We start from the raw sequence: 19,917 nt of genomic DNA, 5'->3' as shown, positions 1-19,917 counted from the left end.
GCAGCAGGAAGCCAAGCGCTGGGTGGCAGGGCCAGCACGGCATGCAGTGTTTCCTTGGAGGGGTGCTGCAAAGAAAAGCACTGGGCAGCTCATCATGGCATCCCACAGAGGAGGGGTCCTGCCAGCTCCTGGCTGAAGCGTGGGGTGGGAGTGGAGCGGAGCAGAGTCCCTGCTGTACAGCTTGCATTACTCAGCACTGCGTGTTCCTCTCCCGCCAGCGAGTCCCAGGAAGCTGGGTAGCTGTTCCCTCCCCACCTTGTCCCTCAATGGATCTGGGTGGTTCCTACCCCGCCATACTCACTGGGGGATCCCCCTGCTGCTCCCTGCCCCAGTGCAATGCTTCCCCTCTGATGGGAACACGGGGCCGTGCTCCCATGATTGCGGCCTTGGCCAAGCTGTGCCAGCTGCACATTGGCAGCAGACCTGTCCCGGGTGCCGCCTATGCTGTGGAGAGACCCAGTAACAGGCTGCAGAGCAGGGTGGGTCTAACCATGTCTTAACTGTGCTGAGCAGAGGGGCAGCCGTGCAAACACCCAGGGCGCAGCTGCAACCAAAAGCCCCAGTGCAACCTGCACACAGCAAGTCGCAAGGCTGTTGTCATCATGTCCGGGGTGCGGGGGATTCCTGGATCCCCCATCCCCACTGCCCTTGCAGCCACGGGGCTGGGTTTCTCTGCAGAGCCGTCAGGGCAAATGATGTCTTCAGCCAAGTTACTAGGACAGGCAGTCTGCTGGCTCTAACAGTATTTAAGCTCACTCACTAGCAGCCTACCTGCTCGGACAAACACCCAGGTCCTCCAAGCCAAGGGGATGAAATCTGGGGGAAGGCCTGGGGGTCCCAAGTATCTGACCATGCATTCTTCTCAGATGGCCCTCCAGGCAGCCGAAGGTCTGGACAGGCTCAGGAACACGTTCCCCCAGTATTTGATCATCAGAGGGCTCCTGCTAAATGGGGCAGGTGCCAGAGACAACAAACAGCCCCCGACTTCCCAGCGCTATCAGCTGGTGCCCAACCTCTCCCAGGAGCCAGCCGTGTTCCCCTTCCCTGACCCTTTTGTTTGGCAGCTTCTCTGCAGGTCAGGCTGCCCCGGCCCCCATAGGTGGATCCTTCCTTGAGAAAACACTGACCACGCTTCATGTCTTTGTGACAAGCAATTTTCTCAGCTGAGCTTGCAGCTCAAAGGACAGCCTGGCGTTGGAGGCAGCCTGACAGGGAGCATTACCATTTCACACCCAACACAACACAAAGCAATTTTTTTTCCCCAGAGTACTCATTCTTTCAGGCTCAATAGCCCTGAAAATTGGCACCATCACACTGTTAAATGCATCGATCTGCTAAATCAACTCCCACTGTGTTTGGCTATGGCTAAATTTAGTCCTGAATCCCCCTTCCTCCTTCCTGCCCCTGCACTTCTCGGTACTTTGCCCAACAGGTCAGCTGACCACCGCTCTCCCATGACAAGGAGATCTCCAGGAAGGATATCACTTGCAGATGGGACGAAATCCCCCACCTCCTGCCTGGTCTGCATGGCTCTGCCTCAGCGGATCCAAAGGCATTAATTACAGTGCCTCACCTAGGGTTGTTCATGCATCTGTCTTTATGCTGGCAACGTCAATGGGAAGTATTCTGATCTAAGGGGCATTGTCACAGAAGTACTGTAACCTTCCTGCACTTTCATGCATGTTTCTGTTAAATGATGCCGCCCTAGTGAGAGAACCTGGTTCAAGGCTTGGCAGAAGTGGCACCAATATTGCCAGGAATAAAGTAATATTGCCTATTGCGTGCTCTGACTCTCATTTCTTTTCGCTTAATGGTACAAACCCACCTGCAAATTAGCCCCTGCAGCTCAACAAACTTTGCTTTTACCTCACATAGCTGGAACGCTGTGCATAGGCATCTCCAGCAGTCAGGATGCTGCATGGGGATGTAGGGGACTCTTCTAGCCACAGCTCTATCCCTGGGTCATTGTGTGAGCCTGGGTCATCATGTCTCCTCTCTGCGCCCCTCTTGCCTTTTGTGTTGTTTCTTTAGCTATCTGGACAAGGACTGTGGTTGCGCACAATGGCACACCAGGGTAGGCTGGATCCATGACATGCTGATGCATGGGGGAGTGAATCCACTGGAGTGGCCCAAGGGCAGTAAGTAAGCTCGGAGGTGGCACACGCAAGCCAAAAGAGAGGCTGGTTCATGCTCCGCTGCATGGCTAACATCGCCAAGGGTCAAAAGTACCTTTAAGGGCTTGGGTGTTTCCACGTGCGCACCAAGGGAGACGGGAGCTAGCACCAGGCGGGCACCCTCCTGGGAGCAGCATTGTCTCTGTTTCTCAGAAATGAGGTCTATGGGCTCAGAGACCTGTGGGATTTGACCAGGAGGAAGGCAGAGCCCCTCCTGACTTGCAAACATGGGCTTCATGAAAGGCAGAAACAGGAACCAGGTAGGGAGAAGCCAAGCTGTCTGGCTAAAGAACGGGGCACGCCAGCCACAAGGAACCAAGGACAGAGCCTGAACGTGCACTGGTGACAGAGGGAGGAAAGCCCGGGGCCACGTATGGATCTCACGGATGTGAACAGCACATCTCCAGCTGCCAATGAGGCCCGTGTTGGTCTTTCTTCTGTACATCTTTTGCTTTTCTCGGATGCATTTGAGAACCAGCTCCAACAGTCCCAGGAGCTCGCTGTCCCCCGGGCATGATCAGCACGGTGCACTGAAGGCCTCCATGAGTCCTCGCAAAGCAAATGTGCTTCTAGTCCGCTCTCGGGAGGGCACATCACCTGCCAGACAAGCCACTGGGGCCAACAACCCCCTCAACAAGACACCAACGCGCTCCTGGTTTTCCTCAACAATGATTTATTTTTAAATATACTATGCAAGAGAGACCAGAATAAAAAATAACCCCCGAAAAAACCAAAAACAGAGGAAGTGAGAGAGAGGTGGGGGGGGAAAGCCACGTACAGAAACCATCTGTATTGGACCAAAACCAAAGGGAACAGCCCCTTGGGTATCACGAAGAGGAAGGACAGAGCTATTTACACGTAGTAAAAAAAGGACAAAAGGAGTCTACAAAAGTGTGTAATACCAAGATACAAGTGTATAATATAGTGGCACAAGAGGTTATCAACAACGTAAAAACAGTACCTCAGAAACAACAGTCCAAGGCGTGGGGTTTTTGGATTTTTTTTGCTTGTGGGGTGTTTTTTTTTTCTTTAAAGGCAGCCTGTGGCGTGTGGTTCTCGTTTGTTTTTATTGTTTAAACGTCTGTCGTGCGTTGTCGCGGCTGGTTGTGAGGTCGCAAGGTGGCGTGAGCACACAACAGAACGTGCTATGGGAAATCGTATACAAAACCGAGAGCTCCTAAGTGGAAAAAATAAAATAAAATACAAATGGAAGGCGATTAGTGTTTAAAAATACACAAAAGGAGGGGACCTGGGATGGGGAGCTTGCTTTCTTCTCTCGTCTGGAACGGTTACAAGGAGTTAAATTGCACTGTTAATAGCCCTAAATCTTGTCCTTTTACTAACAGGCTGTTGCAGTTAGTTCCCAGTTGGCTGAATTAGTTGGGAAGGTCAAAGCAACCTGGGAAAGGTGCTCCTTGGAGGCACATGTTCACAGCTCCCTCGGGGACATGCACCCAGGGGAAGAATTGTCTGCAGGCTCCCCAGGTCCTTTAATCCTGACCAGAACCGTCGGAGTATCATTGGGGCAATCAAGTTTTCCAATGGAAGTAGAACAACCTACACTAACTGGCAAGGGTGACCCTAAGCACTTCAGTGGGATTCAGTGTTGATGCTGAGAGGAAGGGTTTGCAACATGCTGCTTCCCTCCTCCTCACAGGGACTGCACGGGGGAGTGGTAGCCGGGTCTGATACAGCCCTTATGTGCTCACTGCTCCTGTGTCATTGAAGCGGCTGGAAATTTTAGGCAAACAACAGCTCTGCCGGTGCATCTGCTCAAGAGCACTTGGGATGCACCAACTCGGCTGAAACAACTGCTGGAGGCACACTGGAATCTTTTCGGATGGGTTTAGCGACCTCCCCACCCGTTGCAACCCTCCTATCCCTCGCTCAGTGACGGGCGGCAATTCCCCCAAGTGTCGACTATCGGGAGAGCATGAGCTGCTCTTCTCTCCCCAAACCCTGTCTGTCTTTTATTGCTACCAAAGAGAGATTCACAAACGGGATCACAGCATTAACAGGGACCATCCGCAACAATCCAAACCTCCAGCGATTCATCTGGACTCTCCACCGTGAAGAAGTCACGAGAAGCGCGGATCTGTTGGCTGGCAGCTAAGGGCTGCGGATGGAGCCGTTGGGAAGATTTTGGTAAACATCTTTCATAGCGTCCTATTTCACGAACGAGTTACATAGATACTCCACCCCCCGAGCCCCAATCTGACACATTAATGTCACTCACAGAAGCGTCAGACTCAGGCAGGGGACATGCGCTGTGACCCCCCCCAGGAAAGCAGCGGGCATATTGCTATTCAAACACTCAACTCTGGGGCAGGGGGAGGGAACGACACGGCAGTAGGACTCCCTCCCGGAGGGGGGCAGAACATCAACGTCCGTCAGTCCAGCTTCAAGCTTAAAGCTCTGTCCAGAACAACAGAATATTAAGAAAAAGGCATGATGTGACCTCGGCATTTCGCCTCATCGTCCACAAGGCAAGAACTCCACAGATAAGAGGATCGTTAGTACGTGAGTCGCAGGGAGCCTGGGTGAAAAGGGAGGAAAAGTGCATCTCGATGGACACCCCGGCTTAGGCAGCGGGGCAGCATTCAACCGTCTGGGTTCATCCCTGTCCCCAAGGCCCCTGGTCCCCTATCAGTCTGCATGTGTGCTCCCAGTTCTCTCTGCGGCTGGCTTTGGCCCATGACAAGCAGCAGCCACCTGACTTCTGCTACCTCTGAACAATGTCACTGATTTCTTTCACCGAGCTGAGAAGCTTGCTAAAGTCCTGTGTGGCCGCGGGGCCGCTGCCAGCTGTGGCCGGGCAAATCTGGAGCTCCCGGAGGTTGTTCTCCAGCTTATTGATGGCCTCCCGGAAAGCAAACTTGTTCCTCATCTGCTGGATGGAGTCCACGTAGCTCACACAGAAGGTGTAGAGGTTCTTGCCAGCCTCCAGGACGGCACTGTGGCTCGCCATTTGTTCCGAGTTCTTGCTGATGGCGAGGCGCAGGGCCTCCGTGCTTTCCAATACCACTCCCTTGGTGATGGTGCCACTAGCGATCCTCTCCGGAGGCTGGCGGGTCTTCCGCAGCGACACTCTGGTGGAGATAAGAGGGATGAAGGCTGTGGATGATGGCTGGTCGCCACCTGAGGCTGAAAGGACTGCTGAAGAGGGGGCTGGGGCTGCTGTGGTCAGCATCTTGCTGGAGGACTGTGGCTTTGGTATGGAGGGGAGCCCTGGCTTCTTGCCCCCTTCCCCTGGCTGGTTTGGCTTGGCAGCATCACTGCCAGCAGCGTCTGCAACCTGAGGCAGTGGTTTGGATTTAGGACCCGACACTGCATCCACTGCTGCTTCGTGCCCAGGGCTGTGGGAGGCTTTTCCAGGCCTGCCGACAGAGGATGAAGACAGCGGAAGAGGTGGGGTTGGCTTCAGCTTCGATAGCTTCCCCTTGTCCTTCTCTGAAGTCTGTTTGAGCCTCCTCATCCTGGGCTCTTCGGTGGAAGCCTTGCTAGCACCCACAAACATGGCAGAGCTGACTTTCACAGCAGGCCCTTGGTCCGTTGTCGTAGGGGTACCTAAGGCACTCAGTTTGACACCGTCATCCTTATGAGCCACACCGGAGGACAGAGGACCGGCAGGCTGCCTGCGCAAGAGTTTGGGCGTCAGTGTGGGTGGGCTGGAGCCAGGGCTCGACTCAGCGTCTTTGAACACATCGTCGGTCGCCTCCTCGTTCTTCTTCAGCAGCCGCGGTGGGGGTGTTGCCGTCCCCTTGGTGGCAAGATCCGCCTTGCTCTCATTCGCCCGCTTCCGCGGCAGGGCAGGCTTCTCGCTTTTGTGTCCCCCGAAGGTGGACGAATCGAACTGCCGCCCCGTGGACTGCGGGTCCCGGGGTAGTGTCACCGACTTCCATTCGGTGTCCTTGGCTCCATGGGGCACGCACGAGGCAGAGCAGGATCGCAGGAAGCGCTTGCTGGCATTGGAGCTGCTCTCGTCTTCACCGGCAGCTGCTCGGCTGCTGGTCATAGTGCTGGACTTTTTCCACAGGTGGGGCGATAAAAAGCCAGAGTTCCCCGTGACTGCCCCGTTGATGACCCCAGCCCCATTGCTTGGGCCCTGGAATTTGGAAGGATCAGCGGCGTCCGTAGGCGGCGTGGTGAAAGCCCCATTGCCGGCATCCCTGCTCTCATCCTCACCCCCTGCCCTGCGGTCTGGGTGGCCATCTATCTCCCGGAAGGAGCTGCTGCGCTTTGGAGGGGTAGGGGCTGTCTTCTTCTTCTTCTTGATAAGAGCGCTGAAGAGGTTGGTCTTTTTGTCCTTCGGAAGCAGCCGCTCATCTTCATTTAAACTGCTCTCCAGGGCGACTCTTTCCTTCCGTGGAAGCAACGGAGACACGGCCGGTTCATGCTCCAGATGGTCTGCAAGGAACAGAGAAGATTCTATTGAGCTTTGCTTCACGAAACAGAACAATCTGTTCTCCTCCGAGACTGCCGCGCTCTGACACCGCCTAATAGGCACCGGCTCTGTAAACAGAGGCCCACGCTCAGACCTGCTGCAAAGTGGATACAGCTCCACCAAGGCCAGGGCTGGATTTGGTCCAGAATCCCGAGGTATGCTCAATCCTGACATACATCTGGATGTCTCACTAGCTTTGCTGGGTCACAGACTGTGAATGAGTATCAAGGGCAGTTTAGTCCTTTTGCTGCTGGCTCCTTCCCAGCCACTCAGTGAAGGGACAAAGAAGTTCCCCACTAACCTACTTCCTCATCTCCCTGCTTGGTTAAACTACACATCTCCCCCTCTCCCATCTTCAATCTCTGGTGGAGCAAAAATAACTAGGACACAAGAAGAAATCAGGATCACTCCAGCAGCAGAATACGATGAGCTGCACCATGGTGAAGACGGGCAGTCTTTGACAATGGAGGGAAGCAGGGATAATGGACTGCTTCAGTGGAACTGCTCTGGGAGAAGAGGATGGAGTGACCCCTTCACCACTTACAAGAAAAATTAGAAAATGAATAGTGGTTTATGATAAATTTAGAGGGAGTCCTGAAGGATTCCACATTTGAATGACAGGAGGTCTTGTTCACAGGTCAGGGACTGCAACAGGAGCACTCAAACAGCTCTCTAATTTGAGACAGAGCTGCCTACAGGGCAGTAGATACATTTACAGCTTGAGCAGGCAGCAAGAGGAGGAGATGAAGCAGGGCTAAAGAAAGAGAAAAGGATCCTCCTTAGTCACGTAAAGGTAAATATCTATACTCGTGTCTCAGCTGAGAGAAGGGGATAATCTTTTTCTTCTTTTAAGACAGAGATGCATATTTCAGGAAGAAATGCAGTACCTGCCAGGAAGCAGATCACACACTTTTGTGAACACATATTTAGACTGTTCGTGTGCAGCTGAATACGTTTGTATGTGCCCAACCAAAAAGAAATGTTAAAATAATCTTCAGAGGGCAGCCGTTTCCTGAGAGTGGATACAAGTCACCCTGAGCAACTCTGCTCAACCTCCTACAATCTGGAAAGAGATTTTTCCTGAAAGGACAGGGTAGGGATCAGACACCAGTTCAAGTCTCTTGTATCTCCTGCCAAGGACAAGCCTCTCTCAGTGGTCGAGACACAAGCTCAGAGCTCCTCACCAAGTGCACTCTATTCAGAAACAAGTCCATCTGCCCTGGATACCCATGAGCAATTGGAAGTGGAAAAAAGACAAAGGATTTTTTTAGGTCTCTATTGGGATGTTGTTAAGATACATACACCCCACTTATGCCCACACACACACACTTTGTCATAGCTCTCTATATACTTTGTCATCTCTCACCAGACTGGGATATGACAAAGTATCTGTGAGAAGACTACCACGTGTCAGTGTGGACTAAAACCACCCCAAAGAGGAGGGCTGGTGATAACCTTCTGTACTGTGCATGCATGCCATACACCCCCCCCCACAAACACACATCCACCCAACATACAAAAGATTTCTGGGGCCTCTTCCTGCTCTCATATAGTGCTTTCCATCAATCAAATCTGAAAGTGAGCTGCTAAGGGGTTTGCCCACTACAGTCAGAATCAGCACCTTTAGCCGGAGCTGGCAAAAAACAACCTATCTGCAATATTATTTTTTTTTTTAAAAACAAACTTCATTTTAAAACATTCTGGGTACAAATTAAGTGTCTGTGCCCAATGTTTTATCATTGTTTTCAACAGCCCCCGAATGGAAACTACACGCTTTGAGAACCTGACTGAGAGGTTGTTTAATTTCATGGTAGATTTTGTAAATACCTCTGTGGCTCTTGCTGAAATTATATTTGGTACCTGCCAGAAGTAATACACTTCAGCATTTCAAAGCAAACACTCAGTATGATTTGGGGCTGGAAAACCCTCCCTTATCAGAGGCTACACTGCGCACACAATTCTGAACACTACCCAGCTTATTCAGACAGAAGGCAGGGTGGCTCATTTATACCACCCTGGCAGCACCAAGAGACTGGAAGTCGAGGCAAGTCCCCTTTGCTGGGAATTTTCTTGCATTGGGACAACATGGGGTGGTGAGGGGGGATAGGGGACTCAGGCCAGCTCTCTGATGGGTCCTGCTCTGCAGATGGCTGAGGATCACGAGGGCATGACCCAAGCACTCTGTCCTCTGGCACTGCTCTGAAGTTGCCAACTGCAGTGGATACACAACAGCTCCTAGGGCAGATCAGTCCTTGAACTAGGTAACAATTCACACAGATATTTCCCATTCCGGGCTGTATCTCTTGCTGCTGCAACTCCCAGTACTAACACTGATCCTTATCCAGCTACAAAACTGTTGGGAGCTACAATGATGGATTCCTCAATCCAGAGAGAAACCAGGACACCTCATGGCAGCAGAAATATCCACAAGGTTGGGGGGGGGTCCCATTTCTATCATGTCTTCTCGAGGTTCTCTCTGGATTCAGGCATCCCCTCTGTCTCAGGTTGCCTCATGCACAGGGCAGAGCACCTGGAGATGTGACATACCACATTCCCCCTGACTTCTGGGGTGTGCTGGCTCCAAGCTCTCGTTGGCTTCTTTGCTTTCAGCCGCCCTCCTGGACGTCCTTGTTTTGGTCGGTAGTTCTGGAGCCTGCAGAAAGTTACTCACGACGCTTCTCATCCCTTTTTTCCCCAGTTCTTTCTCCACCTCTGGAAGGCACAGAGAAGGATGTTTAGAAGGGAAACTGGAAGGATAGAGACAAAAGATAAAACTACTAAACTATTAAGGAATAATGGGGAAAGAGAGAGGCTGATGGCATGGGGGGCACTTAACACTGTTTAACCAGAAGACCTCTAGGCAGTATGCACGTGTACATGTACAGGTCTCCTCTACTTTTTTTTTTTTCTTTCTTTTTTTTTTAACATGGGAGGTACAAATCACAAAGTTGCACTGCAAAGCTACATTGTTGGACCATTCAGAGATAGCCGCAAATTAAGATTAAGGTTACTACCTTGTCATGGAAATTCTTAGCAAGTTCCACAGCCAGGGTATTTGTGGAGAAGGAGAGGGGGTCCCCGGAGAAGGTAACAGTCATGAAAATTGCTAAACAAGAAGCTCCTAGTTGCATTTCCCACCTGGGAGCCACAGCCATAATGGGGTGGTAGTGAAGAAGGACAATGCTCCTGTTCGTTCCTACAGGGCAACATCATGTCCCAGGAGCGTAGGTGTTCCACCCTCTTTGAGTGGCCAGGATCCACATGGGAGTCGCAGAGTTTCTCCATTCATCCGGTTTCCATGACCGCAGTGAAAAACTCACAGCCACGATTTATGATGCGTTTGTCCTATCACTTCCCCTTCCAGACATGGTGCCAGCAGAAAGGGAAGTGGACCTACCGTCTGATATGCTGGACTCTTGAAACATCGTCTCAAACGCCTGGTGGATTTCAGCGAACGAGGGCCTGTCTGAAGGGCTCCACTGCCAGCCTGGAAGAGCAGAGGTATCAAGACCTTCTAAACCAGCCGCACAAACTTTCATTAAGCTGCACAGCACTTCTGGGGAGCCAACCCCACATCATGATTCATGCTTTAATGAGAGACCAGCTATAGTACAAACACTAGACGCCTGGTTTGAAACAGCCACAGCACCCAGCAAAGCACAAGGGCTGTGGCTGCTCTGCAACTTCAGACTAGAAATGGTTAGAAAAAGCCTGAATGGCAGAGCAATGCTTAGTCCCCTCCCACAGCTAAAGGTGGGTGCACAATCCTTTTTTTAGATCCCCAGGACACATGACCCAGCACTACCCAGCTCCCATTCTTAGGAGGGAATAAACCCCCCCCGTGACAAGAACGGGCTACTTCAGACTTCTGACGTCCTCTTGGGAGAGCCAAGGTTAACATGGGAGCCAAGCACCTGCACACAAAGCTGCCCCTCCTGCCTGTAACCACATCCCGGGGCTTCTGCTACATCTCTGCAGAGCTCCAGCAGCTCGTCTCTGTGTTTGCGAAGACTCACATGCTCTCATGAGTTCATAGACTTTCTCAGGGCAACCTTCTGGACGCTCCATGCGATAGTCCTTCTCCAACAGTTCGTACACCTGAGAGAGGTCAATTCCAGGGTACGGGGACATGCCATATGTCGCGATTTCCCACAATAGGACGCCAAAGGCTGCAATAAAGAAATCACAAAGCTTAGTCTTGAGGTACTTCCCTAAGCTGCAAGTTGGCGTTTGGTGGGTGGCTAAAATCAACCTTCCCTTGCATTTAGCAAGCCCCCTTCTCTGGGAGGCTCGCACTCCACACTCCACAGTAGCTAGGATGCTGCCATAGCATAACAAGTCTCTTTATCAGTGCAGACAAGTCCCCTGTGATATGACAGAGTGGAATTAGACTAATTTTCAGCGTATCTGCTGTCTCCAACCCGAATGCCTTGAGATCCTTCAAGTCCTGTTAAAGGCACAATTAAGAGACTTCACGGCGGATTAGCTGAAACTACGTCTCTGCAGCACAGCAGCCTCCTTGCAAATCTGACAGCTCCTCTCACATCCCCCCCGCCTCCTTCCCATTAGGACTCCCATATCCAAACGGTTCAGTTGCTTTGGGTTGCCTGCATTCTTGGAGCATGACAATCTACAGGGGGAAAAGCAGCAGTTCCAATGCCGGGATGGACTTCACAGCGATGACTGCCAACTACCTGAGGCATTAGGGTTCACTAGAAACCGTAACACAAGGTATAATCACTGCTTGCAACTGCCTTCAATATAGATGGGGCATCTGAGTCACAGAACTGTTTAGGGGGGTTGGAAATGAGTGTCAGTCACTAAACTAGGACTCAAGTCTAAAGAACAAACTCAACACCAGAGCAACAACCTGCACATAATTAGCTCAGTCATTGCAGTCTGGTTTTAACCTGAAGAGAAAGCAATTACAATCCAGCATAAGTAATGAAATCACATCAATTTACATGGTAACCACCGAGGGCAATCTATGCTAGACATGGCCACAAACAGCTCTGCTTGAATACTGTCTGCAGGCAATGAGGTGTGTGCACGCAAACTTCTGAACCCTCAGCCACGGCGGCAAGCGTCCACAAAAGGCCTGCTCGCTTGATCTCGAGTCACAGTCCAGAATCCGTAAGCCCTGGTCCCGCTACGCAGAATCTGGTTAGATATTAACATAGCCTTATGTCTTTATGATATAGCTTCTCCCAATACGTTAAATTAAAAATACACAGAAAATGCCCCAGCCACCACTGGAGAACATCACCACCCCTGGTGCTTTGTGACAGCTATTCAACAACACACACGTTGCACAGAAAGTTGCACCATTTTACCCAGCCGTCACAGACTCGAAACTTTTTCCACCATCATTGTAACAGTCAGCTGTATCCCCCAGCAACTCCCACTGCCCCAAATATCAAGTCCTACTCCAAGCAGAGCTTTCTATAACCTGGAAAAGGAGAAGAGAAAACCTGACGACGGACTGGAAGTGGAGGGGGAGCTTAGGGAGTTAGAATGGAGAGAAGTTGGCTCTTTCGCAGGGGCCATCAGTCCTATTTTATTAAAGGCTCTGACACAGTCACTGGTCAAGTTCTCTTTGGTGTGGACACACAAAGCAACCACGCTTGCAGTAAATGATACCCATGTGAATCTTACATCTGCTTGCTCTTGTAGTAGTTTAAAGTGGAGCAAAACTATAATACCTTTAGGTGCACTTCATCCAGAGATAAAGTTATGGCCACTGGCTCACTGATACCGCTACAGGAGAAGGCAGATGTAACAGCTACACCCAAACAAATGGTGCGTGCTCCTGGGTAGCAACCTTCTTGCCCTTTTAAAATGGCTGCAAGTTCAGTCTACCCACAGCCTTCATTTCTCATCTCAGCCAGGGAATTTTACAACTGCATAGAGATAACCACACACGTGAAAGAGCCCTGACTCCCACTTTCATCCCAGAAGTAGTTTAGGAAGCCAGTACATTTTCCACCGCACAGTGCCCCATGGTACTATGCTTAGGGCACCACTGATCTGGGGCTGGCTCAGGCACCCACGACCCTGCAAACACTTCATATTTGGATGTTATTGTAGCAGGCAGGCTACTTCTGCATGTGGGTGTCTGCAGCTTTCTGCCCAGGTTCCCCTTTCATGTCTTCCATTCAAATAAGGACAAGGTCCCACCTTGAAGTGGTAAAACCACCAACTCTTTCTTGAACCTAATTCCTAAACAAAGATGATGAGGAAGAAGAAAGCTATCACCATCATCATCAATGATGGGGTGAATACCTACCCCAGACATCAGACTTGATGGAGAACTTATTGTAAGCAAGACTCTCCGGTGCAGTCCACTTGATTGGGAACTTGGCTCCAGCATGGGCAGTGTACGTATCTCCGGTCATCAGCCTGCTCAGGCCAAAATCTGCCACCTTCACCAAGTGGTTCTCTCCTACTAGGCAGTTTCTGGCAGCAAGATCCCTACGACAGCAAGCAAGAAGAAAAGCACAGATCAGGAAAGGTCTTTGCAACATCTCGCACCGAGCAGAACAAATGCCGTTATTTGTTACCAAAGGACCCCAAGGCTCGGCGTGTATTTTCTCCGGGGAAATTGAACCTCTGTGTGAGAGGGACAGATTAGTTGTCGTTACTACTTAGTGAAAGTGTCATCAGCCTCCTTTTTTGAAAAGAAAAAATTAGAAATCAAAACCTTCTGAAAAAAAGCTCACTTTCAATAAAAGCTGCTACTGCCAGGATAAAAATCATTTTAAACGACAAAATGTCTGAGCTTGTCTTGTTTTACTGAAACAATAAGCGTTTAAAGGTCCTTACCATTTTCCCCTTTTTGTTTTTACATTTCACTCAGGCCAGGCAATCAAAATGCCCTAAGTCACTTCCCATGCCACCTCTAGTCAATTTTCCTCCCGGATTACCATGTTTAAATTCTAGCTGCACTGGTTTTTCCAAACAGATCAGACCAAGCAACAAATACCACAATCGGGCACTTTCGCATGCTGCATTCAAGAGGTTTTATCCTAAGTGCAAAGCATGATTTGTAAAGAGCAGGACAATCTCTGCCCAGTCATGAGCTGAAAGTCTCACGTCTCCTTGCAATACGGAGATGCAGACAAACGGCCGTACCCGATCGGACCACCAAGACCGTCCAGCCCAGGTGTTGGCTACCACAGTGGCCAGCACGAGCTGTTACAGAGGAAGACTCAACAAATCATGTGAAACCAGTTATGAAATAACCAGGCACAGAGGAGATGTTCTCCTTTTTCCCTTCAGAAGTTGGAAACTGGTTCAAGTCTTCATATCAGGGGGAAGGTTATTTCTTCCTAAAGCTCTTCCATGCTGCATCTCTGCTGTTACAATACTGCATGCTCTTCTCAGACCCCACAGAGTTTTATTTTTTCAATCTTGCTAGAGTTCGTGGTCTCAATGGTATCTTGTGGCAAGAAGCTCTACAAGTGACTTAGATATGAACAATGAATGTATTTCCTGGGATTACATTTCTGAGAAAATATTTAGTTCACTTCTCAGGACGCAGCTCTCCCTTTATTTTGAAAATAAGCCCAAGAAGTCCATCAACTCTGCCGCCGCCACCACCAGGGCAGGCCGGACTTCCTATTCCTATGGACTTTGACCGTGAATGGGGCATCTTGACAGCCTAGATGATCAAAGAGAAACCCAACAGTTGCCGTGGATGAACCTGTGCTAGCATGATTAAGGCTGAGAGACATAGCCAAAAGCTCCCAAGGGGGTGATATGGCCAGCATCATATCCAGCCACATTTGGCTTTCCAACCTAAACCTCCAAATGATCATTACAGTTGGGTTGACTAGCAGCTGTCTTTGGTCTTCCACACCTCTGGAATCATGATCTGGAAACACACGATACAAAATATTCCCGCACGCACCTTCACATAGACTTGGATTTGCAGAAGAAGGGGCAACAACCAACTTATCATTAAGAAAGGGCTGTGTGAAGAGCAGCTGCCACATCACTAGCTCACATGTAATTTCTCTCAAAGTGCATCGTGCTTGTAAGAGGATCAGGTACGTGAAAATATTTCTACTAATGTTACATTTTGTATAAAGCTTCCAGACCACATCGCATCAAATTAGAAACAGATTCTTCCACAAAATAAGAACGGGCACCTACCTCCTAGCTCAGCAAGATCTGCCTCTGATAGCGGCTCTTCAAAAAGACTCCTGCAGAGCTCAAACTTTAGAAAAATTTCACTAGAGGCCCTGTGTAATGTTTCTGACCATCCCCTCTCCTCAGTATTGATCACCACTGTGTGTCTCTATATATAAAACTCTTTTTCATAATCATATTCCTCCTCCTGCCCAATTCATTAAACGAGGTCAAAGCCCAGCATTTGAATCTGTGAATGTGAACTGTGACATCACTTGTGAAATAACAGCCCTGGTGGATGTGGGGGTGGCACGTTATAAGGAAAAAAAAGTTTCTATTTACTTTAGTTATCTGGGCCATTACCAGTAATGGGAGATGAAGTCCTTAAGAAGGCAGAGGAATGAGATTCAGCAGAACATTTCAGAAAGTTTGCTTGCTACAAGCAGAGGCGACTAGATACAACAGGGCAAATCAGAGGTTGGGAAAGCTCAATTTGTAGCACCACAGTTAGCTTTCCTGACTGACAGGAGAGCTCAAATCAGGTTTGTGTGCAGCATAGGGAATGCATGTCTTACAAGGAACCTCTACGTTTTGCACATGAGCCTCATTCATCTCTATGAGGAGACATGTGCAGATTTCATACTCCAGCTAATTGGATAGGAAAGGTCAGGCAGTGGCACGGAGAACTTCTTGTATTAAAAAAGAAAACCCAGCAAAAACCCTCAAGTCTTCATCTAGGATGTGTCATTATATTGCTAGGAGGTCATTTCCACAGACAAAGAATGCAAAGCACTAGCCATAATTGCTGCACATTTAAAGGTCAAAATCCTCCAGATTTTAAGGCTCTGAAGATGTTTAATACACAGATGCATGCAATTCAAGCAATAAAAGAAAACAATCCCCAGAGCAGATGAAACTAGGGTGACAGAAAATGAAAGCACAATGAAAAGACAGCAGAAGGTGGCTTTACCGTGATTACTAGTATGTATATAACAATGCCAATGGTTTCAAGGAAGAGATCATTACTGCTGAACATTAATGCCAGAGGAGTAACAGGCAATCTATTTGACAAAGAGCCCTGTTTATTTTAGTCGCTTGCTTTTAAATCAGCAGGTCAGAACTTAAATGCTACTCTTCATACACATCAATACCTTCTCACAATGTGTGCAAGTAAGAAAAAACACCTCAGCTGAAGAGCAGTCCCAAGACTGGCCCCTGTAAAGTATTACCTAACACACAACATCCAACGGCAGCATAAGACATGCCAAGATGTTGAGTTGTGACATGTAACGCATGTGGATACAATACTGAGATACTCTGAAAGGTGTTATGATAACTCAAGGAGCGTGGGAAGGTGCTCTGCAGCCTTCCTACCTGTGAATGAAGTTCTTCTTCTCCAGGTACTCCATAGCTGAGGAGATCTGAGTAGCCATATACAGCAGCACCACGGCATTCACCTCCTGCCGGTTACACTCACGCAAATAATCAAGCAGGTTCCCATATGTCATGAACTCGGTGATGATGTAGAATGGGGGCTCTCGTGTACACACCCCTATTGAGGGAAACATTTAAAAACACAATCGTTTGCTTCCAGAATGCCTTAGTCTTCGGATTTTGCCCTTCTAGGCAACTTATAAGTGTGTGCTCAGAGGGGTAAAGGATAGGAAAGGGAGACTGTTTCTTAGAAACTGGTTAGTAATCTCTTTTACATTTCCTGCTTTAGGCTATTGCATCTTAAATGCAAGGAAGAAGATATCATTAAAAATCATGTACTACTTTCAGGAATTGTGAATTTTGCCAGAGCATAAGTGCCTGTATCTAAAGGCTTGGGATGGTAAGCAGCTTAACTGCTCCTTAAACATCCGTATCACTGCACAGGGGTTTAGTTTAAATCCTTCTGCTGGGTATTTATCACTTACCTAATAATTGCACCAAGTTAGGATGCTTGATCTCCTTCATTACTGCAGCTTCTTTCAAGAACTCCTCCACCTCCATGGTGTCCTCCTGCAGCAAAACAGGAGAACTTCAGCAAGCACAATTTGCATGAAGGGGAAACAGATCTCAGCATGTGGACTGAAGAGTAATCGAAACCAGACAGCATAAGCCATGATTGCTCCAGGACCACTGCTCCCCGCTGCAGCCACGCCACAGTGCCAGGAAGCTTCAAAGTCTGCTTCTCTGCTCCACTATCATTCTTCTATCCCATCCATTTCTTTGGACACACAAAGGTATTTTCCCCTCTGTCCTGGTCTCCTCTCCTGCAAAATCATCTAGAATTCAGAGGGGAAACATCATCTGTGCTCTCTCATGACAGAAGAAATGGTGCTATGGTGACAAGGGGGAAAAATGCTAAGACCATCCATTTGTGCAAACATCTGAGGCTGCCTAAAGCTGCTGTGCTCCACCACATCCGCCATTCAAAAGAGGGAGCACTGATATTGCTGGCTACTCAACTGCAAATAGCAATTACTCCATGACCAAAGACATGAGGTTTTAGGGCTTGTATGTTTGTTCCTGGCTTTTAGGGCATCTATACGCATGCTCTGTGGTCGAGGGGGGCGCTTTAATTAGAGCGGCTCCAAGAGCGCCTGCAGCATTACGTGTATTTAGCATCCCACACTTCAAAAGGGTGGTGGGGGTGCTTGAATTAAATCTTATTCGACGAGTTTTAGTTAAAGTGCCCCTGCTGCTGTTCTGAAGCGCGGGGATGCAGAATAGATGCAACACAGAGGCTGCTGGAGCGCATTAATTAACACGCTCCAGCAAACACAATTTATTGAGTCTGCTCGGACGTGTGCCAATTACCATGCGTCGGAGCAGATGTACAGCATGTGTATAGGTCCCCTTAGAGTCTAATATGCGAGGTAAAAGCTCTGGGCAGACATGTCCCTACTAATTATTTATTTAGTACCATAATTTTGCTTGGCATTGCACAAGGCAAAGGAAGATGCTGTCCCTGCTCAGAGGAACAAGTCTTCCTGAACAAGCAGGTGCCGGATGGCCAGAAGGTTGTTTTAAAGTGGTACAAAAATACAGATATATTTTTAAAAGGTAACTCTTCTTTCTACATCACCATTCCCCTTGTCGGTGGATTAATGCTGAAAGGCCACGTGGAAGACATGTTTTAAAGCAGGATTGCAAGAGATTTGCTGCTGCTGGGTGAGGCTGATAACACCGAGCCGGGCTGCTCCCACGGACCCGGCTGGCAGCGTTCTGCAGTTAGCGGCGGTAGTCCTATTCAAACAGCCTCACACCATCGTTTGCTGTTCCTTGCCAATTAATTTGATTGGCAGCTGTAATTTCCTCTATGCTCTTTGTCGATACTACACAGCTGCAAGGCCCTTAAACCATTTCCTTTGGCAAAGGAAATTGGGTTAATAATCTGGGTTTCAAAACTGACCCTAAATACCTAGTTATCTAATGGACAATTTATAAACTCTGCCAGGCTCATTCTGTGCAGAAGATTATGATCGGTCCTGTGTGTTAAATCTCTTACCCCTCAATGTCGAGGTTAATGGAACAGAAACAAAGGCAGAGAATTACCATAAGAATGGTGCGTCTGCAAGACTAATGTTCACAACAGCTCCAGGACCGATCCACCTTCAATCTCCTTCAACAGCAAACTCTCCTTCAACAGCAAACCGCAGGTAGAGCAACGAGGCATCCTTTCCTCGTGCAACAGTGCTGCGTCTCCACTTGGACCTGAAGAGACCTCAGGGGATGGGAGCTGTGTGATCACTTCAGACCACCGGCCTCTCTGGCACGAACAAGGACGTCATTACATCAGGACTGATGGACGTAGACTAGACATCTGAGCTGGACTAGGAGCTGGGCTGAGATGATCAGCTCATTTGACATAAGCTATCAAAGAGCCCTCGCATGGCAATTATATTCTGGATTCAGACTAATGATGTGGAAGGTTAGGAGGCTTCGTCTTCAGTCATCGATCGTCTCCCTGAGCCATCCGGCACCCAACTAAAAATACCGCATGTTTCTATGTTCTCCAATCTGTCTCATATTAGACAACACCAAAACCTAACTGGGGGAAATAAAGAAGTTTGCTTGGCCTTAACAATAAATTCTCTGTTAGCTTGGATGTGCCACCAGAAGCGCAACCTGTGGGCATGGGCACACAAACAGCTAACTCACCGTTAAAAGAGGGATGGACTGGGGGGACTTCAGCCCTCTTTCATTGAAGACTAATTTCATAGATTTTATAGACATCAGGGCTGGAAGGGATCTCGAAGATCATCAAGTCCAGCTTCCTGCCCAGGGGCAGGAAGTCAGCTGGGGGCAAAGGATCCCAGCAAGATAAGCATCCAAATGTCTCTTAAAGGAGTCCAGAGTAGGTGCTTGCACCTAAGCCACCTCTGTGGTTTGGATGCCACTCACCACAGCATAAGAGGATGCACAGCTACCGCTACCACCTCCTTTTACCTGGTAGTAGCTTTCTGTTATAAGCAGACCCCTTCTTGAGAAACAGCAGTGCTGACTATTTAGTCCAATTACTGCTTGAGAGACAGCTAGAAAGAACAAAGCTTGGGACGCAAGCTTGTTCTTTCCAAAATGACTCGACGATCCTATTATGGCTTTCGTGCTGATATCAAATTGGACAAGTCAGCCCACTAGCAAGTCTTCTTTCAGTTCCAAAATGCCACTGGCTTTGGAGTCAGGGCTCTTAACGTCCTCAAACACACCTGACATGTTCGGTCTCGGTACGCTGATTTTCCACTGGAATAGTCTAATGGGAGATTTGCAAACACCAGACTGAGTAGCACTGTGTAGTTAAATACAACTGAAGCATGGAACGTCTCACTTTGGCCCTTGGTTTCTCTCTGCAGAAACTGCTTTGCAAAGACAGCTGCGAGCTACTTCAAGACTGCTTAAAGGAAACCGAGTGAGAGCTGGGTTCTAGGGAGATGCAAAAAAGGAATGTATTAAGTACTCAGGCTATCAGAAGCGCCAAGGAGATGTTCCCCCCTCACTTTCCTTGCCTTCATTATTATTTCTCATATACAGATCTGGGCTAGAGAGGAAAAGCAAGAGAGCGTCAGAAAATTCTCTCAAAGAAAAATAAAATGAGCCCTCTGGGTTTCTCTGAAGAACCCGCTGAGGACTTGTTTTCCTGAGCCGCAGCTGGAATAAAAATGTGATTTTAAAATATTACCC

General features: G+C 48.8%; 1 protein-coding gene across 3 annotated transcripts in view; it reads right to left on the bottom strand.

Moving 5' to 3' along the window:
- Positions 1-3,053: 3,053 nt before the first annotated feature.
- Positions 3,054-19,917, bottom strand: part of ABL1 (ABL proto-oncogene 1, non-receptor tyrosine kinase) — a 98,913-nt gene continuing 82,049 nt past the window's right edge. For 2 of the 3 annotated variants that reach the window (XM_006024377.3, XM_006024378.3), the window contains exons 5-11: positions 16,668-16,752; positions 16,123-16,300; positions 12,905-13,089; positions 10,635-10,787; positions 10,016-10,105; positions 9,166-9,330; positions 3,054-6,581 (exon numbers count right to left, since the gene is read on the bottom strand). In XM_006024377.3, coding sequence (XP_006024439.1) covers positions 4,897-6,581; positions 9,166-9,330; positions 10,016-10,105; positions 10,635-10,787; positions 12,905-13,089; positions 16,123-16,300; positions 16,668-16,752 — 2,541 coding nt within the window. In that variant the 3' untranslated portion in view covers positions 3,054-4,896. The remainder of the gene's footprint in view (positions 6,582-9,165; positions 9,331-10,015; positions 10,106-10,634; positions 10,788-12,904; positions 13,090-16,122; positions 16,301-16,667; positions 16,753-19,917) is intronic. The other variant, XR_003094236.1, reaches the window with a different exon arrangement.

This window comes from Alligator sinensis, unplaced genomic scaffold, assembly GCF_000455745.1.
Source record: "Alligator sinensis unplaced genomic scaffold, ASM45574v1 scaffold388_2, whole genome shotgun sequence".
Taxonomy (NCBI): Eukaryota; Metazoa; Chordata; order Crocodylia; family Alligatoridae; genus Alligator; species Alligator sinensis.
Note: the sequence above shows the minus strand (reverse complement) of the source record. Positions and strands in the feature narration are given on the sequence as shown.